At 39.8% G+C, this 26,902-nt stretch overlaps 1 protein-coding gene across 2 annotated transcripts in view; it reads right to left on the bottom strand.

Annotated features, from left to right (window-relative positions):
• The window catches only part of KCTD8 (potassium channel tetramerization domain containing 8), a 92,875-nt gene extending 66,240 nt beyond the window's left edge, over positions 1 to 26,635 (bottom strand). Inside the window, exons 1-2 of one of the 2 annotated variants that reach the window (XM_071432468.1) lie at positions 26,396 to 26,635; positions 25,005 to 25,585 (exon numbers count right to left, since the gene is read on the bottom strand). In XM_071432468.1, the coding sequence (XP_071288569.1) occupies positions 25,005 to 25,585; positions 26,396 to 26,490 (676 nt within the window). In that variant the 5' untranslated portion in view covers positions 26,491 to 26,635. Of the gene's footprint in view, positions 1 to 25,004; positions 25,918 to 26,395 lie in introns of those variants that run through there. The other variant, XM_071432467.1, reaches the window with a different exon arrangement.
• Between the last annotated feature and the right edge of the window lie 267 nt (positions 26,636 to 26,902).

Here is a 26,902-nt window from a genome sequence, read left to right as displayed (position 1 = left end):
CCGTCACTAACATAATTGCCAATTAGGAAGTTGTAATAAATGACAGAGTGTTCTGCTGTTCTTTACTCTCAGCTTAGTCTTACGTACAGCTCATTCTGGCATTCATCATGGCTTCTCTTACCTTCTGTAACACTTGCAATACAAAATCAGGGCTTTGGTCTAATAGAAAAAAAAATCAAAACAGAAAACTATGTTTCCCAAGGAAAAACAAAACTGCACTCAAAATTTGAGAAATATTTGTTTTGTGTTTGATGCTTATGACAATCCCATTGTAAGGAATTTTCTTTTACAGTATTTAGTTGTTTGGAGTTTTTGGGGTTTTTTTAAGTGTCTTTTCCATTGTTTCTATAGTAGCTCTGGCAATTTCAAAGAGCAAGGAGATTTTATAGCCACAGAGTGCTCAGCATTTTATGCATCAGAACAGCCAAAAAGAAACTTCTGAAATCCCATAGTCAGCAGCTCTGATCTACATTTCCATTTAATTCTACATAAAATAAAGTGAGATTAATGAGAATGTCAGCTGTCACACCTGTCAGTGTTAAATGCTGATGGAATAAACACATTGAAAGTAGAGCCTGTGTGTTATAACATATTGATGTTCTGCTGCAAAACCAAAAAATGCCAGTCAGTGATTTTCTGTTGCCTTTCACAGAATCCTTCCTCCCAAATTTTTTTGTAATCTTTGCTGTTGAGGAAAGACCTATATATGTTTACATGAACACACATACACACATATTTACATATATGATGTCCGAAAGTTATTCTTAAAGGTATTCCCCAACACTAAAGCTTTATTTTTTAAACAAATATAGGTTTACATTCTTATAAAAATAATTCAGAAAATCCCCAGTGAAGACTGGCTGTCAAAACATCTGCACAGTATGACAAACAACTGTGGATCTAAAGCTATATGAAAAAGTATCTGGACTACCCCATTCAAGTAGCCACTAAAACTACATGTTAAAAATAGTTTATAGAAAGGGAAGGACCTGCACCTGAGGACACACCTCGAATCCTGTGTCCAGTTCGGGCCGCTCACTACAAGAAGGACATTGAGGAGCTGTGGTTTGCCCAGAGAAGGGTAACAGAGCTGGGGAAGAGTCTGGAGCACAAGGCTTGTGAGGACCAGCTGAGGAAACTGGGATTTTTTGGCCTGGAGAAAAGGAGGCTTTGTCACCACTCTCTACAATTACCTGAAAGGAGGCTGTAGCCAAGGTAGGGATCAGTCTCTTCTCCCAGGCAGCCAGCACTAGGATGGGAGGACATGGCCTCAGGTGGGGCCAGGGGAGGTTCAGGTCAGTCATCAAAAGAAATTTCTTCACAAAAAGGATTTTTAAGGATTGGAATGGACTGCCCAGGGATGTGGTGGAGTCACCATCCCTGCAGGTGTCCAAGAAATAACTGGATGTGGCACTTAGTGACATGGAGTAGTTGACAAAGTGGTGATCAGTCTAAGGTTGGATTCAATGATCTTGGAGGTCCTTTACAACCTAAATGATGCTGTGATTCTGTGAATTTGATATTAAAAAAAAAAAAAAAGAGCAGCTTTGCATTTACCTGGCCACGCTGTCCCGTATCTCTAGGTTGTGAGGGTTGCAGCATGGTTGCAACATGGTGGTGGTAAAAAGACACAGTAGCTTATAGAGAAGAAAAAACACCTAGAAACAAAAGAGATCAAGAAAAACCTTCCCAACAATAAAGGGTTCAGACAAGTTAATAAGCTAGGACCGAAAGATCAGCAAAGAATCAAAGTAGTGTGAAATGTAATGGGGTGAAATGTAATACTACTACCAAGTGAACTGATTACTACACCAATGACAAGAAATTTGTCATCTGAAGAAAACAAGGCATGTGAAAGACGTAACTATCTTAATCAGATAAAATAATGTCTGCATGATTTGGCTTTGTGAAAATAATGAATGTTATCCTAAAATGTGTAAAAGCCACGGCAACAATAAAAACTTATTAAATGCAATCTATACAATTCTCTCTTTTTTCATAAAATTAAAGTTAAACAGAATCAGATGCAGAAAATAAATCTAGTAGAGATCAGAGGAATCAAATAATAGCACACAAAAAAATCATGCCTTGTGCATCCTAGAAAACCAAAACATAAAATATCTGATTGTTCTTTTAGTGGAAGAAGACATATATATGAACTGTAGCAGTAGCAGCACTTAAAAAGAATAAATTGTCTAAAGCAGAAGCTGGACATTTTAAAGTGCTTTCTAACCAACAAAAGTAGTGATAGTGAACAAAGTGATGGTTCTTAAATTCATGCAGATGTACATTTAAAGTGATATAGGATGATGTACATTTACTGACTAATGTAAAAGATCAGCTCTTTAGAATTTGGAACATCACTACCACATTCACATCCTACTTTCCTACAAGCCAACTAGTAAAGCTGGAAGTTGCACAGAGAGAACAGTAAAAGAAAAAGCTAAAGGTCTCTCAATGGGTTACTAGAGGAAATCTGTTATCTTTACCCTTGGTCTTTAAGATACAGAATGTATTCTTAAATGAGGATTGAGAGAGGAAATAATCTACCTTACTCAATTCTGTATGATAATTGATTGCTTTTCTATAAAAGGAAATGCAGTATTATATATAAAATTAGGATTCACTACTAACCTGCAGAACAGAAGACCCATCCTGTGATAAGAGGAATATCTATCACTCCACTCCCACACAGCCACATTAGAAAGACCTAAGAATCTCTAATCTTTGCAGACCACATTGTGATATGATCAATTATATTTTAGCTCACAGAAATAAAATTATTATTGTATCCCATTAATTTAAATACTCTTTAAAACAAAAATGAAGCAGACTGAGACTGACTTGTGGCAGACCTCAGTTAGAGCTAATCCTTCATAGTCCTCCTCAGCAGAACTACTTAAGCAGCCATGAATGTGTGGATTTGTGGCTCACTGCTGTATTTGTACCAGAATTGTACCAGACCCAGGGTTATTACTTTACAGGGATTGCACTTCCAGAAAACAGAATAAGGAGCATCCTGACATCACCAACTGGGCAACAAATATTAGCAGTTTTGAAACACAAAGATATACAACACCAATAGTTAAGGAAAATAAATAGGTTTTCAAGCCTTACATATAATGATATGTTTTTCATAAAAGAACTGTAACAACATGAAGCTAAAGGCTGCAGCCCTCTTCACTATGCTCTTCCATTAAATACAGTAGATTATTAAAACTTGTGTGACAACACAAAGCTAAACTTCCTTCATCTGCATGTCACACTGACTGCTGCCTGTATTGCCATGACGAGTCAGAGCCCAGTAAAATGGGAAGCAAAATTCATTATATCAGACTGATCTATTCATGCCAGATAATAGAAGCATGCAATAAAATCAAACTTTTGCAAATATTCGATACATGCTACTATGGAAACTTAATAGGAGGTGGGTTTTTTTTTACCTTTTTCTTTTCACATATTGTAATTTACTAGTAAATCAAACAATGTCATAAATTCACTTAATCATTTTGGTTGGTAAAGACCTTTTCTTAAAGGCCTTCTCTTTATGAAGTTAACCTGACACTGCCAAATCCACCACTGAGCCAACTCGTTCAGGAGGATTCAAAATCTTTTGTAAGCTGAGAGGAGGTGTGAGGTAGCATTCATTATTTATTTTCCTAAAAATCATCATAGTCAGAAACAAGTTCCACCCTCCAGTCAGGGAAAGGAGAATTACACACTCAGAGTACAAATTCAGCAATTCTTGCCTAAGGATTTTTGGCAAATGCTTCAAATAAAAATTAACATCGCCCCCAACTTAAATGATTTTAAAAATGCAAACGAAAAGGAGGAAAAATACATGATATGTGGTTTAAGAATGGAGGAAAATCTATAATGTGATTTGGGAAGAGCACACAGGAATTGGGGTTTTGTCTCCTCATTGCGTCGAACAAATTTTCTCTAGTTGTTTTGAAAGATTTTTTAATTGGTCTCCCTGATACAGTAAATAAATAGTGACTGGTACTAAAAGGTATAGATTAAAGATAATGGAAGAGAATGTTTTAGGGTGGATGTTTCATTTTACAAGATTTAATTCCACTGATACTTTAAATGTCAGAAAGGAAAGTGAGTACACTAAGACCCAAAATGATAAATATCAGGCACGTCCATCAAAGTCCAACAGGAATGTACTTGTGACTCCACCGTGTTCTGGGTTTTGCATTAGCAGTTGATCAATTAAGTCATTCTTAGCCATTTAGAAAATAAAAATGCTTTCTCTCACCTTGCCTTACTCTTGTTTCCAGCCTTCTGTGTCAGCCTTGACTTTTTGTCTCTAAGAAGTATCTCCTTGGACACCAGCCTGCTTTGCCCATTCCCACCCCAGGAGGAACAGCATCACCTCAGGCTACCCACTGTATCCAAATGCCAGAAATAGAGATCTGGGGAGCAGCACAGACAATGACAACATGCAGCATCCCAAACTGTAACAAGCTTCCAAAGGAAGAAAAGGAATAATTTTAATAGTGGTAAACAAGTTCCACAGGACCAGCCATTTTGAATATTTAAATTAAAATGCCAGATCTGTTTTTGCCTTCTGTCTGTATACACTGCTGTGATCATTTCAGATAAATATCCTGTGTCTTTTGTTGTTGACTTCTTAAGAAATAGCATGATTGAATATGATGTTCCCTTCCCCCTCAGACAACTCCTCTTGAATTTTAATGCTTCATGATTCTCTTGTCATCTTTGTAGAGAACAGTATTTTCCATAAACACTCACTTCAATATAAAATTTCACAAAGCTAAAATGACAATGAGGCGATGTTAAAATTACATACCTAAACTGGAAAATCAAGTCCACAGGACACAGTACAAGTAATCGAAATAGCCAACAGATGTTTAATTTTCAGGATAGCTTTTAAAATTCTTTTAATAGAATAACTTTCAAGTTGAGTAAAATTGGCCATTTTCCCTTTTATTTCTTAGAAACTTTTTAAAGATAAGAAAATTCACTACACAATGATGTAGCAATATTAGCACAGATACTCTTACATTTCAGTTTTGCAAGTTATTGCCTCTAACAGTGGGAAGGACATCTACTTCAATACCTGTGGTCCAATCATTAGACAGCACACTTACATAAATTCTGGTGACTTTCTGAAATGAGACAGAAAGTTTAAAAACTGCAAAAAAAACAAAAAAAAAAAAGGAAAAAAATATAGACTCCAACATCTTATTAGCTGTTATTTAATCTTATGCCTACTTTTTGTGCGTCTGCCTTAAGAAATAAAATGCATAGAGCTTTATTACTTGTGCACTGCAAGGCCACAATTTACCCCATGCACCAACTTTTGAGTTGCCAATCCTCAGATCTCCACACTAAAAAAGTGACATAACTGCTCCACATCTGAAGGAAACAGGCACTTGCTAAATAAACAAAAAAGACCCCTACACAGATTTCAATAGTAGTGACAGCCTGCATAGGAAACTAGAGGGCCAAACTTGCCTTGGCTTAGCTGGTGCAGGCATCTGCCTGTACAGCAAGAAAACATTCACCACAGAGCTGGGCTGGTGGGAACTTGGACATCCCAAGGTATCTTGCTGCCCATAATTTCCCTTTTTTGAGAAGTGGCTGCATATGAGGAGAAAATGTCCTAACCATACGTGAGGGACCTGCACAAGCTGCTGACCAAGTTTACTGACTGTGAATAACCCAGGGCAGCTGAAATGACAGTGTCAAAAATGCTAATCTGGCTATTGTTGTAGATCCCCCAGCAGAACACAGTCACAGAGCTCTGCAGACTATAGAAGAAGTTTCTCACTTCTCCAGTTGAATCTGAACCTTCTCTCTAGCAAACAACTTAGTTTTTTCTAGATGGACTGAGAATTTGTATCTACAGCAGCAAACAAAAGTAGTAAATAATTCTGAGTATGCTGCAGAATTTTACTCATAAATGCAATAAATTACAACAGCATAAACAGTGAAATTATGTAATTCAACCCCTGTTAAAAAAAATGAATTGAATGAAAAAGAAGGAAGCATAGCATTTTATAAAGAAAATACCAATCTCTTGTTTCTATTGTGCCACCCAAAGAACTTGCATTTATTTAGAACAGCATGTGACTGTAGGAAGCAACAGTTAAGGAACGCCAACAAGGGAACCAGCTGTTTTCCATATGTGTGGCATGATGGAAATGAGAAAACAAAGACAATTAAGAAACAACCAAAGCTGATGTCTCCTAAAGGTTTTAATTTTGCTACAAATGAAATTAAATGTGATAGAGTGGACCAAATGCACATATCCCACAGCCTTCAACTGCTGGTAGAACAATGTATTTCAGTCAGAAGAAATTGTATAAGGAAACAGAATTTTTTTAATTAACAGTAACAAAAACACCAAAATGCACACAAAAGCCCCCGAAATTGAGAAAAGAAATGTAAAAGAAAAACAGTTTCACAGTGGAAAGCATAATGATTTAATTTATAAGCCTCTGAAGAGGAGTATGACCAACATGACCCAGCAATGCACATTCACAGCCCAGAAAGCCAACCTCATCCTGTCCATCTTGATCCTCCTTCCTCTTGGAATTTCTATCAGCTGAACACAACTGGAATCATGAGTGGTAGTTAAGGTTTGTTCTTTTCTGTACCTTTTCTGTCTTTTTCTAATTACCTCTTCCCAGAATTCTGAGTACCATTTTGAGAAATCTAAAGTCAGATAGGCTTGGAGCCTATGCTTAATGGGCTACTCTAATGTTCTGTGGAACATTAACATGTTTTAAGTTGATTGAACATTGCTCAAAAGCTTTTGCCAAAGTTCTCTGATTTTCTAGGTTGCCAGTAAAGGCTTTTTTTGTTGTTTTGACCTCTTGAGAGTATCTTGTTGGTGTTTCTCCTATGCATCTAACTCAGAATATGAAAAGAAAAGCAAGCCCTTTTAAGTGTCTCATCAAGAGAGGTTTTACTGGCCTTACTGCCTGTTGGAACAGAACCAAGCTGATCACAGGGCTGGAGCACCTCTTGCAGCAGGACAAGCTGAGAAAGTTTGGGTTGTTCAGCCTGGAGAAGAGAAGGCTCCAGGGAGAACCTTATAGCACCTTCTATTACTTTAAGGAGAGCTGGAGAGGGACATTCTACAAGAACATGTCATGAGAGGACATGGGGAATGGCTTTAAAGTAAAAGAGGGTATATTTAGGTAAGAATGAGATATTGAGGAGAATTTTTTCACTGTGTGGATGGTGAGGCATTGGAACAGGCTGCCCAGAGAAGTTGTGGATTCCCCACCCCTGGAAGTATTCAAGACCAGACTTGATGGTAATTTGAGCAATCTGATCTAGTGAAAGGTGTCCCTGCTCACTAAGGTCACTTCCAATGCAAATCTGTCTGTAATGGCAAGAGAAGAATAGAAGCTGTATATGTCCAGGCAAAAAACAGGAAGACAACAGGAGTACTTAATGAGTATTTTGCAAGAGTATCTGACAAGCAAAGCCATTCAAAATTGATGAAGATTATGATAAGGATGCTTCTCCGAAGTCCAGTGAGTCAGAAGGATATCTTCCAGGCAAGGATGGAGTAATTCAAGTGCAATCTACCAAACTTGATCAAGGGGATGGCATAAAGGCTGCAGTGAGAAGTGCTAACATTAATTTGGCATGAGTGGCAGTGCTCTTGTTCCTGTGGTGAAGTTACATTTTTAGAATCAGAAGGAGGCCAATGAAATAGTGGGAACGGGAAGCAGCAGTACAAACCCATAAGCAGTACTAGCTAAAGAGAACATCTTGAATGTTTTCCTTGTGAATGCCTGATTATCAGAACTGGACAGAGTTGGCATTCTGTTTGGGTTTGTTTTTCAGGAACACAGCCAGAGTAAACCCAAGGAAACAATCTAGAAGAGCACAATGATTTTTTTAGGAAATAGAAGTTTTAATCAGAAGTGTTTACATTTAACAAACAAAGGTAATCCTTATGCTTACAAAATCCAGTTCTGGAAGGCAAACCTCCTGCTTTCAATTAAATCATGAATATGAGTAAAGACAAATCATTTGGGTGGTTTGAAGTATCCTGGCATTCATTTGTTCTTCAGATTCAGACAGAACACATGAGCAAGATAAAAATCCTCTATTAGAGTGAACTTCTCTCAGCTTGCATGAAGAAAAAAAAAAGGTTCCTGGGGTTCCTTCTGTTTTGCAAAGTGCTCGACATGGCTGATTAAAAAAAAAAGGAAAAAGAAGGGGAAAATGAAATGGCTGCAGAATGGCTACAGGTATCCAGTGGGCCTCCCTGCTTCTTGAATACTTTCTATAATCCAGTCTTGAAAACTGAGTGCTTTGGAAGAGCGAAACTCCTTGTACCAAGGGAAAGTCCCAGTTTTACCATCCACCACAAGATGAAAGAGAACCAACCACAACAGAACACAAAAACAATCAACAAGTATCATCCCCAAGTTCAAATTTCTCCATAATACTGTCCATATAAACAATTTTTTCTCAAACTCTGTGTTATTCTTTCTACTGATGGGAAGAAGCCTAATTGGAAGGCAAGTTTCTCTTTTATGAAACCTCTGAGGGAAGATATTTATATTCAAATTCAGAAAGAAAAAAATCCCTGTTGCAAAATGAATAGGTACATCCATTGACAATCTAACCTGGCAGTTAGAAAACTCATCTGGGAGGTGGGAAGTCTATATTCAATCATTTGTTCTCTCTGATTTAAAGAACTGGCAACTCTTACCTCCCACTTAACAGCCCCAAGACTAAGGCTCATTTTCCCACACCAAATTCCCACTTAGAACCATTTGTTGCTTCCCTTAACTAGCAAGGATTCATCTAAGCAATACTATCAAATATAATTTGAATTGCATTTTTATAGTAAGCCATCTGCATCTTTAGCTCTGGCAGAGTTATGTAATAAATTATAGACAGGACTATCACTTTCTGTGACATGCAAAAGCTGACAGCAAATAGCAGCATATTTTGAAAAAATATTCAGTTTCTGTGAATATTGCAGCAGAAGACAGATAAATATCTATTTGGCCTGCATTCCTTCTGGCAGTATTAATGACATTTCAGCTATGGCAGATCCAGTAAAAAAGTAGGAGAAAATTTGTTTTCCTGTATTTCAATTTGGCTTTATCCAGCTCATTCTGGAGGGATGTAGAAAAAAAAAAAAAAAACTGAATAAATAAGGCAGAAAATGCATGCAGTGAGGTCCCAGGAGCCACCAAGTTAAGCTGAATTTTCTTTAAGAAAATGTATTCACGGCAGTATGCTTCCTGGCCGCAGGCAAGAGCCTTCCAGATTTTTAAATGTTTAACTGCAATGAAAAAGGTGAAGGTATTGCATCAAATTTTCCTTTGTGAAGTATAAATTGGACAGAAACTTAAAGCCATCTTATTTTTGAACAAACCATACAATGAGAATAGTGTTCATAAATTTTACGAAGAGAAAATGTCTTTGACAACTCTTGACTTTCTAATTTTTTGGTGTTTTTTCAGGTGCTTTTACACGTTCTTCCTTTCATCTATTCCTCACACAGTCAATCAATCCTATGTCAGGTGTCTTCTTTTTTTTTCTACTCTTGAAGGTATTTAATTTCTCCTGATAATGATATGTCTATTTCTTTTGTCTTCACTGCAGAATCTCTTGATATTTATTGTTTTAAAAACTTCTGTCCCCTCTTTTCAGAGCATTAACTGGAGTTTTCTTTCATGAAGGTTGAAAATATGAACAATAGAGATAGACGCTTGCTTTAATGATCCTCTGTTTTCAAGAACCTCATCCATAAATTTTGAACATTGTTTACTAATTTAAAAATGAACTCCAGCTACTAACTTCCAGCTTTTAGCCTTCACCTATTACTGCCACATTTACTCTTCCAGAGCCCATTTGTTTCTAATCATGGTGTCCCTCAATCCTCATTCCAATAACCTTTTATTTAAGATACTTCAAGTCAGCAAACTTCCAGTTTTTCAACTAACACACAATCCAGGACTGCATCCCAGTTCGTAGGTGGAATTATGAGCCCCAGCACTTTCCCAGCACTAAAACAGCAATATCTAGGTGCACCCCAGCACCTCTCAGCTCTCCACCACCACCCCTCCAGCACTTGGTTTTCTTGGAAAGAAAAAGAAGCTGTGTTTTCTCTCACTGATTTCTCGGTATAGACAACATATGGCTCAAAACTGTGAGGCAATCTGCTCAGAGTCTGGCTGCACTCTCAGCTCTAACTCAATACAGCTTTTCACTTGAAGTTTCTATGCATGCAATTCCTTGGGGACAGCACTGAAAGGCAGCCCCAGTTCATCTCACATCCAGCCAATGCAAGCCTGGTTCGATCAGCTTGAATAGACTTCCATTTGTACAAAGAAAAAGGGAACAAAAATTGCATTTTTCTTTGCCCATCCATATGTGGCTCATCAAAATCCAGTCTCCCACCTGCAATTCTTTAAGCTATGTATGTAGAAGGAAACATGAAACAGAGGGATTTCTTTCCCCCTGGATAAATTAAATCAATTCCCCTGTCAAGCACTAGTGCTAAGGCACTGCCATCTAGTGTGGAAAATCAATATAACAAAGAAAGAGGAAAAACAGAAAGGAAAAAAAAAGTACAAAGAGCATTTACAAAAAGGCAGATGAAATTCTATTGACTTCCATCAATTTTGAATACCCACTCATGGTATTCATAACATTCATCATTCCACTTTATGGTAAAGCACAGAAGCCCTCCCTTTGAAGGAAAATCCCTGACCTGACAGGCTACAGTGGATTCCATTAGATGGTACTACATCATGTCAGACAAACTCAGCAGAGCCCTTGGTCACAGCAGCCTCATTTGGTGTAACTCTGTGAAACTAAAATTCTACAGTATTTAATGGTAGGAATCTCTTGGTAGAAAATAGCTTTTTCTTAACTGCCACACATTTTACTGCAAATTTACAGTTTCAAGACTTGATTCTCTAAATCATGTTATATGGAAAACATTGCAACATAGCAATCTGCAAGACTAGAAAATCAGAAATTTTTGGATTTTGCCTCTTTGTGTACTAGCTGAAGATTTTCTCTTGTCTTCCAAACATTCCTTTCCATGCAGCCCTAGTTTCCTTTGTTTTATGTCCTGTGAAATTACCTACAATTGTTCAATGAACATGCAAAGGATTTGACCTGTTTTGCTTGGACCAGCTTTGAACAGATGAAGTTAAGTACACATGACATGAACCAATGGAGCATAGATTGGATAAATTTACAAAAGTTGCAGAGCCCTCATAAAGACCAATGATTATAAACACCTTTATATTATTTAGTATTTCTACAACTTGTTGTAATCTCTATATTACTGCCGTTATGATCAAGAATGTTAAACTCTTGATTAACACTGTTGCCGACTTCTTTCCAGAACTGTAGCAAGAGAGTTTTATGTATTGCTGGTACAGATATTCTGTATCATCCTGAACAAAACCCTCTCTAGAACACAAGCTACATCAATGACGGAAAGTTCACACAACACAAGCCAAAGGGTTGTGTTTGAACACTGTGTCACTTGAGTTTTGATTTATATTTAATGTGGACACAGAGGGACAGACTAGCTGACACCATCAAGACATCCAGATGTTCTCTAAGTGGATGCAGGTGAGCTCATAACAAGGGTATCTGAACAATCTGCCCAATCCCTCCATCGCAATAAACAGTGATGGAAATACACTACACCTTAACAACATATGCCCCACCTAGAAGAATAACTTTTGAGAAAAAAACATATTAGTAGGCATAACTGACACAATTTCATTGATATTGAGGTGTTTTGACAACCTACAACTGACACAAGAACTTAAGATCTTTTTTATTATGCTGCTTCTCTATGATCATGTACCTATATTTAACTATTAGGTGTCAGTCAAAGCAAACAATATTTCTGTTTTAGCTTGTTGTCATAAGGGAATTTTTAACAGCACAAAGAACCTTCAGCTACATCGCTTCAGCAATCTTTTCAGTAATGTGGGAAAAGCAAGAGGAATATCCAACATTTTTTTAATATAATCCTAGTAACTAGTGCCTCATGTTCTATTCTTTCATTAAAATTTCAAGAAGGAAAAAATGTAAACTGTTGAAATATCCTAATAATTAACTACCTTGTATTTACTCTATGCATCCATTCCACAGTGTATTGCTAACACCTCCATATTGTTCATATTTCCTTTACTATTATTTTTAATAGTAAAAAGGCTACTAAAATAATCCTCTTCAGCATTTTTGAAGTTGCTACATAAATTGATTCAAGCTATGCTAGGGGAAAAATACAGAAGCTGAAAATCAGCAGCAAAAGAATATGTCACAATAAAGGAACTCAAGACTGATTAAAACCATCAAAATGGAGAGAAACACAAAGAAATCCAAGGCAGTCTGTCACCTTCATGAGAGATAGCACCAGAATCTCTCTAAAGAATGACAATAAAAATTATTTTAAAAGTGGTGATTTTCTAAATTTGTGACAGTTCTTTCTTCAAGCAACATGTGATCAACAACGACAGTGCTACCCAATTAGTAGTTTGATTACTTTTTCAGATACTTTCTTAACTGTAGCATATTTAAAATTCTATGGCTTTGAATTTGGGTCAGAAAGTCCTACAAGGAACTTTATCCTGAAGCAATTGTTTCCCTTTTAATAGGACACACTGATGTAAGTAAAAAGACAATATAAAGCTAAAGCTTTGAAGTTTATGACTTTGAGAATAATCAGAATTTATAGCTTTCTAGCATCTACTTAATTTACCTGCAGCAGTTCACCTCCCCTTTTCTGAGAAGTGTTTTCAAATAGCCAATGTCAATGTAAATCACATCAGGGAAGAGAACCAGAAGATAACTTAGGAGCAGTCCAACCTCCAGCTCAAAAGCCTGGTCAGTTATGAGGTTGGATCAGATCAGCAGGGCTGGATCCAGAAAAGTCCTGAAAGCCTCAAAGGACACACAACACACACAGCATCACTGCACAGACTGTTCCAACACCTCCTTAATGGAGGAAATGTTTTGCCTTTCATCAAGGAACTTTTAAGTCCATTAGGAAGCTTGAAGGCTGAATTTTATGGCCTACCATATGTAACATTTAACAGTCTTAATTTCCTGATCCACAGCCTACAACCATATACCTTTTTGAACTGAAATTATGGCAACATGCTCTGGACCAGCAGTAATTGTCTAGTAATTTGCAATAATCATGCTACATGACTGCTTGATAATAAATAGCTTTTACTAGCATTGCTTTCACTGTTACAAACTGACCCAATTGAGCAAATTAATGAATTAGAGCTAACCACGGCTAGAAAGAAAAGTGAATTTTGATAAAATGTCAATTTCTGGATTGCAAAACCTACACTACAGACACGGGATAAGGAAGGAAAGAAATAAGTGTGGTTTATTGCCAGTCACGGAGGTGATAAGAAAAACTAAATTTTCCAAACCAGCAGTCTAAATTCAAATTTTTCTATCCCTGCTGCTTGCCTGGTACTCAAAGTGCAGATGGAAATTTTCACTGAACTTGACTGGATTTTCTGAAAATATATTCAAAATTGAAAGCATTGATTTGGAGGTCAATTTTAGTTTCATATTATTCTCAAATGGGATTCATTACATGGTTCATTAAAAAGGTTAACTATTTTTGCTAGTAATCTCACTATGATGACCAAGGATAATCCTGATTTCAAAATAATGTATTAAAATATTTAAAAAAACCCAAAGAATATCTTCTCAGTGTTCAGAATATTTTTTCTGTGTTCAGAAAATGCAGCCAAGCAACCACTCCAGGTTCCTTTGTACCTTTATGCATCATGGCGACAATACAAAAAGTCTTGCATACATAATTAATATTAATTATAAATGAAAAAATTTGCCATAGTCTAAAAAGCAAATAATTTTTTCTATTTTTTAAATTTCAGATTACTTATTGCTTATAACAACTGCTTTTGTCCCTCCATACTTTGCAGACAAATAAAGGATATTTAAATTAACTCTATTAAGTTTGCAGTTACTATTGAATATAAGCTGCTTCAGCAGCATGGTTGCAGGAACACAAACAATGTGCCATAACACTGCATAAATATTGGTTAGATGCAACTCTGGTCTTACTGGTGCCTTTGACCAAGAACCCTTTGTTTTTCTCAAGGAGTTATTTCTTAGGTATTTCGCTCTGTAACAAGTTTTTTAATTGTGGAATGCCCCACCCTGACTCAGTGCTCTGGCACTGAAGCATACCTGTGACTATGGTGCTTGGCCAGGGGTCATTGGAGGATGCAGCTCTTGCCTTATTTGCTGGTATTCAAATAAGGGAGACATGGGAAATATATATAAATTATATATATATATATATAAATACACCCATGGGACATCCCCAGGGCTGTACTAGCCCTGACAGACCCACTGGGATTCCCCACCTTGCCAAGTGCACCCAAAAGCACCATGAGCCCCATGTACGCTTTTGGCAAGGGTGACCAATGCTCAGCCTTGCTCCTAAGTCCATGTCAGACCCCTCAAACCAGAAAAGGAAAACCATCTTCTGAAGACATGGACTGCACAGGCCATGAAGTTTTTATTCATGGCATCCCTAGAAATGGGATTTAGGAAGGAAGCACTGCCAGGAGACAGTAGCTGGGGAACTGATTAGACAGAGAGCATTTAACCTAATCTCCTCTGCCACCAGCACATTCTGCTTCCTGTAATTAAATGTGATCACAGATGCAATTCTTTAGGGGCATAATGCCACAAATTTAGACACCAAACTACTTCAGCTACAGGTGGAAAAAATAAATGCTGAAAGTAGAGGAATAAAAATATGAGGGTTGCTATGACTGGAGGCTGAACTACTAGACAGCTAAAAGTCACATGAAGATATAAACTTAGCAGGTGATGAGGTAAAATTCCTAAAATTCCAATAATCTTCTAAATAACAAACAATTCTGAAAAGTTTTTCTCTTCAATCCTAAAGAATTACAGGGTTATTTTGAAGCCAAAGGATGTAATTATCTACTACTCCATATGTTTTAGGGGGAACAAAACCACACAGACTGTCTCTCTCTAAGATTTAGAGAGGTTATATTCACTTCCTGTATCCCCAGACACCAACTGACAGTGTGAAGATGAGAAATTTATATTGCAAGCTATGACAAAATTAATATAGGTAAACAAGCACAGCTTTCTGAGAGATTGGTAACAGAAAATTGAAATCTATGGGTCCTGGGAAAGTAGAAATTCCAAGCAGGATGTTAATTACAGTGGTCTTAGCTCCATTCCCTAAAGAGTTTTGTTTTACTCTTTAAATATGATAAGACTTAACTACACATAGTTCTTCTCCAAAGAAGGGATACTTCAAATGGTAAGTCAAGCAGAAAGGCAGGTGTGGGATTTGATGCCAGAATTTTGAATTTAAAAGAGGATAGAAACAACTTTGCTTGAACAACAGTCCCATTCTATCTTGCATCAGAAATAGCCAAATTATTTTGTTCTTTTTTTCCCCCTGATGTCCACGTAGATTCAGCAGTATTGATCAGCATTTGTATAAAGCTGTATAATGGTATTTTTAGAAGGACAGAATGAGTGATATTTATATTACCATACACTGGAAAGAGGCAAAAATAGATGGAAAGGCAAGAGTAGCCATGCCTCTGCTTTGTTTCAGAACTGCTCAAAAGCCACAGTAGGCATTAACAACAGAAATAGTAACAGCTGTCTGAAAAGAACAATACTGGTGAGTGACTGCCTATAAAAGGGTGACTGTGAGAAGAAAGGAAAAAAAATGTGTTTACTAAGAAAAGCTAGCAAAAAGTATTGTTTAGTTTTAATCTTTCTCCCCTGTATTATCTACACATTACACTAATTAAATTGTTGGCACTCAATTTTACTGATTTATTTTATCTGCCTTCTAGCCCTTCTGTAGTTGATTTTCATATTATTTTGTATTCATGAGTTTCAATGAGAATGAAAAAGCTTGGATTAAGAACCAGAATGTTACAGAATAGTTCTGTATACACAAACTGGACATCTGTCATTACTCTCATAGTTTTGCAGGTATGGTGGTTTTAATGATGATTTGAGTAACAAAAGAGGGGTAATCTCATTTAATTAAATTGTTAGTAAGAGGTTATGAAATTAACCTTTTTGTAGAAAAAAATATTTATATAATCATGAATACATGCAATATTGGGTCTTTTTGCTCCTATCATTAAATAAAGAGTTTCACAGATCCCAGCGACATATATAAAATATTCACTAATACAAAGCTTTTGGAATGATAGCACACTTCCAATAAGTTCTGTGGAATGCACTGACATAGTTTTAATACTTGAAAGATCCTCTGAAGATCTACATTCAATAAAATATAGAATAATTTCACTACTAACTTAAGTCGCAGGAGAATGTTTACAACAGAATGTAACAAGAGTCCCTGAGCACTAGTACTTCTCTCTTTGGGAATATTTGTTAATACAACCAAAGGGTAAAACCCAGCAGGCATGAAAGACAAAAGATACAAATGCATCTGAAGGTTATTGTTGTTCACTTATGCAAAAAATAAAATACACTGACTTAGTTTCCAAACGTTGTCTTTCTGCTAATGCAAAGAGAACATCTCTATAATTATTAAATACAACTGAACACAGGCTAGGCAACGACTTGGAATCTTTCCTTTCATTTATAAAAGTCAATGATGTTGATTTTCCCCCTCAGTTTCCCAGCCCACACCTTCTACCCCTGAAGAGGTGTGCAGAATACCTATTTCAGTGCACTGCTTGCCATGAGCAGTTGCACTTGGAACTGAGTTGCTGTCTCTGCATTGAGTTAGTCACAGTATTTTTTTAAAAAGTATTTGTACCATTCCCTTTCAAAAGGAAGTATTATTTTTTATTCTATAAGCTACTCTAGTTTTCTTTTTTTGCTAGGTGCATGTCATTGGGACAGAACCAGGTCAGGTACGGGATACGTGACTGGAGCAGAACAGAGCCAGCCCAGGGGCGGTGGCAGTCCCCAGAGGCTGCAGCCCCTGTCTCTGCACCTCCTGCTCAGAGCCTCTGCCACAGGGTTCAGGCATGTTAGGAACAATGAGAAAGGGCACAACTACATTTTGACCCAGCTGCTCTCAGCTGCAAGGTATTGATGAAGGAATCACTGCACCAGCTGTAACTCAGAGCAGACTTCACACTGCTTAAGGCCAGGCAGACCCCACAGCACAAGGAATGGGCAAACACACTGCTGCAGATCCCTGAAGGCACAGCTCCTCTTTTGAGTAACCCTGGGAGAGACAGCATACAAGTAACCTCACAAAGAAATAGTATTTGCATAAACGTTTAAAGCATTGAATTCATCTTGCTGCTAGAATCATGAAGCTCATTAACACCACTGTGATTTTTGCTGGAGAAGTCCCCAAAATATTTAGAGCTGTGATGATATGAATGGAATTGCACCTTGCAGCAAGATGCACCCTTTAGTTTGTCTTCTGAAGCTACACTGTCAAAATGCAACCAACATGATAAGTTTAGCTACCACAATCTTATAAAATGCAACCAAAATGGAATGGCATCAGTTTTTAAAATTGCCATAAAAATCACAAATCATCACTGCCTAACTCCTGATGGGATTTTGTGTATTAGAAACAGTTACAAAACCAAATTACCACTCATGTAGTTTGAATTTCACCTTTATGTGAGGGACTAGCACAAGGCTATTTGTTGCTTCAGTCCCAGTGAAGTTTCAATTTTGAATGGAACTTGATTATTAGTTTCACACACTGTTGGTCCTTATATATATGATTAGTTCCACTTAGGTCAAAGAAAAAAAAACCAAAAAGGAATTAATTCTCTTAATATTCTTGAATTTAGATGAGGTAAAAGCTAAATGTGCAACTACTGACTTAAAAATAAAAAATTTAAAAAATACAAAGCATTTAAATGAAAGTACTGAGATCCTGCTGAGAATCATATTTTACACATAGGACCTTTTTCTCCTAACGTTTATTCAATATATGAATTTTAAGTACAGTATAAATTACTTCTTCTGAAAAAGAACATGCAGTTTGATCAAGCTGGAGTGAACAACCTCCACAGGAAATCCATCATGAAGCATTTGGTTTGCTAAAGCAAAATGGAATTTGCCTAGTAATTTTTTTAAGGATTTTCCACTGGACTTCCACTGGCTTGGTTTATAAAAGAACTATGATTTGAGTGGCATTAGTACTCCACATGCTTTAGGGAAAAAAGCATGTCTTGTAAGGAGAAGTGAAACAAAATCACCCTTGGATATAAAAACAACATCAGTTTGTTAGGTTAGGATCTAGGCTGGTACAGTGCCTCCAACTTTTTTCAATCATAATCAAGTAACCACCAATAAAATAAATAGTCTGTAGTGCAAAAAAGCCCTGCAAACACAACCACGGCCAGCTTAACTCTGTAACAGCCTTCTTAAATGACTCTAGCAGTAAAGTACTCCAAAACTGGAGAAAGAAAATCTGCAGAAAAATCTGGGAGCAGATACAGAGCAGCACCATTCACCTCTCCTGCAGTGTGTGACACCCAGGACCTGCTGAGTGGCTGAGACAATGCAGGACAATGCTGAGCCGGCTGCAAGCCCCACTAAGCACCACACCAGTCTGGAGCCACCCAGGACCCCAGCAGGGTGAGATGGATGCACAGCACCCTGTGCACTTTCCTTCTTGACCCATCTGGGTATTCTGAGCTCATCCTTACACTGAGCAATACATTTTGCAATTACTTCTGGCCAGAACACAAGCAATTACTGCTGGCTGCTTTGTCCAGGCCATGCTGGTGTTCAGCTGGACCAAGAAATGGACCTTTCCTGATACTCTTCCCTCCTCACACCCACAGGATCTTACTTTTGACCTCTGAGAGAGCTGTCTGAGCAGCTTTTAACTTCTGGACATCAGTGTGTGGAACTATGCCAAGAAAGGGGATAATGTGACAAACAATGAGCAACCTTGTGGTGCAAATCTCAGTGAATTTTTGTTTCCACACAAATTCTCACCACAGTGTAACAAATGTGGTATTTGCAGCAAAGGAGAAGGCCAGCCATGGTGAAATACCAGCCATATCACACTGAGAAAGCAAACATTGCAAAATATACTTTATTAGCAGTAATGTTTTAATTTTAAATCATCTGCCTGGAATAATATTAAAAGAAAGCTTTTGTATGCATAACTTCTGTGCTTGAATAGCAGATAACTAGAATTTCGTGTTGATGCTAAAGAAAAAATAAAATACGATTTGCTCATCTTACTGTGAAAAAATAAACATTTCCCAGCAACTACTGTCATAAATCCTTGAAAATCTATGAAATGATCTGACACCAAGAAGTGGTTCTCCTGCAAAATATTACAGATCCAGCAAAGTCAGCTTTTTCCCCCAAGTAATCCACAAGAAATACCGGTCTGGGATAATATCAAAACCAGTGTGTTTCCATTTCCTGACATCAAAAATAACAGCTGCTTCCATCAATTCTTCCTTATTCTTTATCTAGCATTGATCCTGGTATATAATATCTAGGATAGTTGATTTTCTTAGTTAATCTCTAATTCTATTTTTTAAATACCACACAACATTTTCAACACTCAGCTCTAAATATTTAAAAGGATCCACAATACTTAAACAATGATTTAACTGTAGTAAGGTCAGAAACTGGAGACAATGGATAAAATGTGATCACAAATCATTGTATTGTGTTATGCATATTTTGAAGGAAGTGTTAAAAAAAATCAAGAGGCTCCTGGCATAGTTTTTCACTGCAGCAGTGCCTTTGTATCATCTGTAGAGGAATGCAGGTTAATTTTTTATTGCAAAGTCAAATCTGTTCAAAGTTCTTTTTAGTCTCATATTTTAAAATAATTCTGAGATAAAGTCTATTGGTTGAAATGATGACTAACATCAGAATACCAGTTTCAGTAGACTAGATTATCACACATTATATCAAGTAGCAGCATAAGAGTAATATTCTTATATTATTAATTATGACTGCACACTTTGATTCATCCCTTTATATTCAGGAACATATATTTTGGAAGAATGACAAGATAAGAAGCAGTCTATTATTTACTTAATTTTAAGCTGTATTAAGAGTTGAGCTGAAATTATAAAACAGAACATCCTAAAGTTCTGCACCAGTTTTCCAAAGTCAAAAGACTGCCTACAAAATCTCTCTTTAAAGGGTTTTGCTCAATACTGCTGTCAGAAACAACATTCTAGATCTTGAAACTGTTAGAAATCTGAAGCTTTTCTACACTTTGCTTGTGATACTGATTTAATCCTTCACATCACCTCACCTCACTAAAAATCTGTACTCTAATCTTTGATGCTCTGCTTCAGGTTCAAAGTAAATTGTCCCAGTTTATCTCCATGTGTCACAGAGATGTAACTTCCTTGGTCTCCTTTTTCTCCTCAATGTCTTACATATATTTATTCCAGATTAAAAAAACTCCACCAAAGGTGCAGTGATGCATGGATAAGATCTTGGCATGGTCACAGTAACCATTTGCAGGACGGCTTTCACACCACTCAGCCCTCCAAAGAGCAGTTTAGGGTTATGTGCCAACCCACCAACCCCTCACTACCCCAGTGGAATGCTGAACTGGATTTGGCACTTACAACACCTCAAAGTATTTTACATGCAATGACACAATCAGTGTTGGTTAGGTTTCATTGTTGTTGGGTGGTTGGTTTTTTTTTTTGGGGTGGGGGTTGCTGCTATCATTTTGTTTGAGTTTGGGTTGGTTTTTTTTCAAAATACCATACTGCCTCCTAAAAATTCATTTCTTCCAACTGCTTATTCCCCATCTGATTACAAAATTATTATCACTTGTTTATGACAATTTCCATAGCATCCAGTGTAATCTCAAAGTGCTGTGACTTCAAGTGGAAAATAATCACCATAAATCCATGCTAACGTCGTCACCTGTTATACAACAAAAACAAGAGAAAAGGAAAACAGAAACTGTCATATGTGAAACAGGAGTGTCAGCACAGAAAGCATGTCAAAATTTTCAGGAAATATTACTGTATTCTTCTTAAAATAAAGATGTCAGTTCAGCATAGTAAGCTTTCAGCTGAGCACAATACTCTCAACACCCCTAAGTCACATTGCATAGCAGATGTTAAAAGCAAAATCCATTAGGACTAATTAGATTCTACAGAAGAAAAAAAAAACTAGTAATAGCATGCACAGGCAATCTTGCATTACACAACAGTACTGAGAGATACCATGAACCACAAAAAAATCCCCTAAAAACATTAAACATGTAAATTTAACCCTTTTCTCACAAAATGTAAGCTAACAGATGTTACAGTGCTTGCAGCCACAGGAAGGAGCAAGGTCTCCTGTCTCCAGTTAGAGGCAACTTTTGTGATGGCCATGACCTACTGTATATCAACAGGTAATTAATTAATCTGTCATCCTCTATGGCAGTATGAAACTAAGCAGCAGAAGAGTTTGAGCATCCTTCCCAAACTGCTTATGCATCTCATGTTACACTAACCTGACCCAAGTCATCCTCATGTGTACTAAGGTGAGAGTGTTAATAGCATGGAGCCAAAAAAAACCAGTTTCTGGTATTCTCTGATAGAGCCTTTTCACTACCATATAGAAGTTTACTCCTTTAAGTGAGCATTAAGAGACAGAGACAGGATTTGTAATGGACACGTGGAACAGATCTATGAGCACTTTCCAGAACTGAGCCACCAATGCAAGGTACAGGCTAAATTCTGGCCATGTACTAACTGGGAAGATGAATCTACCATTGCATGCATGATAGCTCAAACACCACCAGGGGCGAAGAACTTAATTTTTCTTTTTATAGGATTTATACATACGAAGAAGGAAATCCGGTTTTGTATTTGTCATGACACATTGCCAAAGGCTGAAGCATTATTTCCTGGTAAGCAGTATCAAATAACCTCTGGTTCCTCAATCAGAATTAGTCTGCATCTATCCCTAGATATTAAGCAGTTCATGAATGAGTTTAATGCATATGCAGCATCCCAGGTGAATTTGATCTTCCAGAATGTTTAAGAATATAAAGCAATTTCCTTTTTTTTAGAAAAGCGATAAATGATCATTTCAACTACCAAAGTTTGAAAGATCCTAGAAACTGACCTGAAATATGTTTCACAAGCCACAGATTAAACCTTTGTCTTTCTTTAGTAGCTCTTGGGTAGAAACTCATTAAGCTGCTTATGGCCTCAGAAAACAAACAGAATGAATATATTGTCATGTAGGTTTCCAATCACTTTACTATCTACCATTCCTAGGAAACAGAATTGTCCACAGTCCTCAGGAGAAATGGTGAAAAATAAGTTTACATGACTGCTATGGACTTACAGACCAACAAATAATACAGTTGCTGTTAGTTGCAGCTGCTCATGCTGTGAATAACAAAATGTAAATGCAGGTGCGGCTTTTTCCAGTGGGATATAAAACTGGGTTTCTTCTTTGCTTGCACCAAATTAAGGCTCGGGCACTGTCCAAAACTGGAATAGGCTCCCTAAAGTCTTTTGTCTTGATATTTTGTTGCCTGTAAAACACAGTCCAGGGCTGGACATGAGAGCTTTTGAAATCAGCAACTTCCCACCTAAAACTGCTTCCTCTTCAGGGCTCATGGGGACATTTGGCAAAGAATGAATTGAAAAGCAACTGCTCTTCTTCTTGTGTATTAAGCTCTGCTCATGAGCAAGGAAGGAACGTGGCCCTGGCTAAGGCTGCTGGAGAGCTCTTAGCCCTGATCCCTCTTGTCACTCTTGGTGCAGAGCACAAGGCTTCCAAGGCTCGCTCTCCCTTTGCTGGATTCTTGTGCAGCTGTCAGGCAAGGCAGCAGCACACACACAATCCATCCAGGGCATATTATAATTATTATTATAATAAAGTGTTGTTTTATCAACAGTCTCCATCAATTGAACATCTAATAAGACTAAAAAAAAGACAACAAAAAAACTAAAGCATTTACTTCAGCCACTGTTTCACATGTTTCTCTTCCCATTTTGGTCATTTTCTTTAGTGTTGTTTCCATATTGCTATATTTCAGAGAAATGTATCTGATCATAAAACAATATATAAAGTCGTTATACAAAAAAGATTCTAAATGCATAACAAGCAGCCAAATTAAAATACGCCCAACACCTTTTCAGCCTATTTTTATGTTAGTCACTTTTTTGCATTCAGAAGTAAAACAAAACAAAACTCCCACCTGAAAAATTAAACAAAACCATAAATTTTCAGTTAACTGTATAAATTTAAGTAATTAACTAACTATTTTACTTTTCACATCAGAAGCTTGAAGACTAAAAACCAAAACAAAAATCATTACATACAACATCCAGTTCATCCCTGGCATTATTCCAGATAAATCAGTGGTATTACACTGGGGATTAATTTGGAACACTGATGTGAATTGGAGGACTCTTCTACACAGCAGCCTCATCGTAACATACACACAAAAAAAAATAACCAAAACATTATGAGCATCACAAATGCTCATGGAAAAAATTATGCACCTACAAATCTATTTATAAGCAAACAGTACGTACTATTTCAAGGAAATTTTATATTATTTAGAAAATAATTTTATCAAATTTTCTGAGAAAGAAGGTTTAATAATCATGTAAAATACTTGATAGAATTCCATCCAGGAGAATGTGAAGCTCCTCTAGAGCTCAGTTTTCACATATCCCATTGAAATATGACCAGTGATAGGTTATGCAATTAATCTTCAAAAACTGTTTTAATCCAGTTTCAAAGATTGATCTGAGTACTCAAGTCTGCTCAGCAAATGGAAGTCACCATCTATACAATACAGAGCAATATAAACTAATGAATTTCTCCTCCCCGTAGAAAACCATTCACACTTCCCTCCTCTGTTAAATACCGTGCCTAAGTCCAGTTTTACAGGGCAAACAAGTTGCTTCTGTTCAGCTGCCTAGCCAGTGAAGTTAGTCAGAGGCTGCATCTCCCCCCCCACCACAGAGGCAGGCAGATGCTCTGCCAATTCATCCCTTCTTTGCTCAGGGATCAGACCACACAGAGGCAGGAGAAGAGAGAAGTGAATGCAGAGCACATCTCTCTTCCGCCGGCTCGCTCGACTCTCAAACACATCTGTAATGTTTAAGGCTGCCTCTGCCCTTCGAAGACAAATCTCTGCCAGGGGATGGTGTTCTCGATCCAGCTGCAGTTTCATGACCCGGACCCGCTGCTCGGCCAGTGCCCTACATAGCACTACATACTTTGCCAGATTGAAACTCATTCGTCATCGCTCGGTTTTCCTATCTGCGAGTGACCCGAAATCTCTAAGGCTACCCACAGCCAACCAGCGAAGTTGCTTACGAGCTGTGTAAATGGCTATGGAGTGGTTAATTTCTCTTTCCCAATTTTCGTCCACCTTGGAGCCAGACTCTTTCTCGCTTCTTGGGAAGTTGGCTGTGTCCTCGCTGCCCCTTCCCTCACGGGGACCGTGCCCAGGCGCAGTGCGCTCACACGAAGGAAACGCAGCGATAAAATATTAAAACCCTTCCTTGCTCGGGCATCTCTGCGTCGCCTCGCTGGCGGGAGAACCGCAACGCTCCGCGCCAGAGCCGCGCCCGCACCGCGCCCGCCCAGATGGGCAGGCACCCCCCCCCCCCGAGGTCACAGCCCCCCGGTCCGTGACCAGTGACCCTTCCCTTCCCCCGGGACACCCCGACCCGTGGGGGCTGCCCCTCGGCACTGAGAGGCGGGATCAGCCCAGGCTGCCCCACGAGTGTGCGTGGGGAAATGCTCCCACGCCGCGCTCCGGACGGGGCAATTTAGGCAGTCCTGTCCCGCCCCCCACAAGGCACAAAATGAAATTTGAACTATGGCGGTGACAGAGCGGAGTGAGGGGAAACGGGGCAGCCCCCGTTTCTCTCCAGCTACATGTTGCTTTGGGACACCGAGCGCTCGGGGGTGCAGCTGTACTTAAGGAGCACCCGCCGGGGACGAGGGCGAGGGGCACGACACCGGGCGCGGGCAGCACTTACTGAAGAAGATGTACTCCGTGTAGCTGCTCCAGATCTTGTCGTCCCTGTACTGGTTGATGAAGGCGGCGGTGCCCGTGGAGTTGCAAGCCACCATGTGGAAGCCCGCCTCGGAGAGCCGGTCGAAGGCTTGCTCCAGGTAGGTGAATTTGAGGTAGAAGCGGGAGGTGTACTTCTCGGGGGGCCGGTCGGGGTCACGGCTCTCGTTGAGGGTCTCTCCGAAGACCTCCTTGGCCAGGGCGATCCTACCGCACACCATGATGCGGGCGACGCGGCGGAACTTGGCGTCCGCCTGGTTGTCCCGCACCGTGGTGTAGGAGCCGCGGTAGCCCACGGTGAGGAAGCCCGAGCGCTTGTCCAGCGCCGCCCGCTGAAGCCGGTCGCTGCTGCCCTGCGAGTTGCTGTCCTCCAGGTCGCTCTGGCAGCCCTCGTCGTTGAGAGAGCTCTGCTTGGTGACCTTGGGCGACAGCAGCTTCACCAGGTCGCCCAGCTGGAAGTACTCGGCCTCCCGCAGGAGCCGCTCCTTCTCGGGGAAGTGCTCGGGCAGCGCCAGCTGCTTGTCCCGCAGGTAATCCAGCACGTACCTGAAGAGGAAGCCGTCGCGGTCAATGAAGAAGCGCGCCCGGCTGTCCCTGGGCAGCTGGCGGGCCGCCGCCGGGCCGCCCCGGCACGGGGAGAACATGGTGGCCAGCGTGCTGTCCGGGACGCTGAGCAGCGTGGAGTGCCTCGTCACGTACACCTGGCCCCCCACGTTCAGCTCCACCACCTCGGGGAACGGCGAGCCCGACGGCCCCGATACCATGTCGCTGATGGGCAGGATGCTGCCGCCCGCCTCCTTCAAAGCCATGGCTGCGAGCGGGCGGCCGCGAAGGAGGGTCTCCCTCCTAAAAAAGCCGGCCTCCCTCCACCCCTCCTTCCCTCCCCTCCCCTCCACCCACACCTCCCTTCCTCCTCCTCCTCCTCCTCCTCCTTCTTCCCCTCCTTCCCCTCCTTCCCCCGCCGCCCGGCGAGCCCGGAAGCGCCTGGACGGAGCCGCTGCTCCGCCGCCCTCCGGCGCGGCAGCGGGCGGCCGGACCCCGGCCCGGGCGGTGGGACAGCCTGGGCTGGGCTCTGGCCCGGCCCGGCCAGGCCAGACCCGAGCGCGCCCCGGCGCTGGCTGCTCCGGCCGGCGGGGCGCGGGGCCCGCAGCCGCGCTGGCCTCGGCGCCGAGCGGCCGCCGGAGCGGGCTGCCACTTTGGCAAGCGCTGCCGCGCTGCCGGGCTCGGCCCAGGGAAGAGCCAAGCCCATACCGGGCTCCTCCCCTCGCTTCGGCTGGCTGCCTTCGGTTTGAAATTAATTTTTTTCCCCCCCTTGAAAATCTCCCAGCCTCCCCCAAATGCCTCTGCCTGTCTTACGCTGTCGCTCCAGTCGGCACTTGCAGTGCTAGAATGATAGTCGTCCTTCCATGAGTAGCATCCAGCAGGATGCATATGACAGCATTTTTGCCCATCTTTCATCTATCAGCATGCCTTTAATATAAGCAAAGAGGGCATTAATAGAGGGCACAAAAGAAACCAGCGTTCTCCTGTGCTCGTGGCACAAACCTAATGGGTCCTGATGGGACACAAATGCTGTTTTTGATGTGAGGATTCGCTATGGCAAGGCACACTGGATCTTGATTTTCAGAGAATCTAAGCATGCTCTCTAGATGATGATGGAATTGGGGTGATTCAGAGCAGAAAAAAGTCAGCTGCCTTTAGGATCCAGATGACAAGACACTGATTAGGAACACATTAGTGTCTGGATTCTTGGCTGTGAAGCAAGCTAAATGTCTACTATATTTAAGCAGTATAGAGTTTCACATTTTTATGTTTCTAGTGATAGCCACAGCTCACCTGCCTCCAGATTTCTGATGCATGTAT

The sequence above is a fragment of the Agelaius tricolor genome, unplaced genomic scaffold (genome assembly GCF_023055355.1).
Source record: "Agelaius tricolor isolate 1412-34295 unplaced genomic scaffold, bAgeTri1.0.p SCAF_8, whole genome shotgun sequence".
In the NCBI taxonomy this organism is placed as follows: Eukaryota; Metazoa; Chordata; class Aves; order Passeriformes; family Icteridae; genus Agelaius; species Agelaius tricolor.
This window is presented reverse-complemented; position numbering and strand designations above follow the sequence as displayed.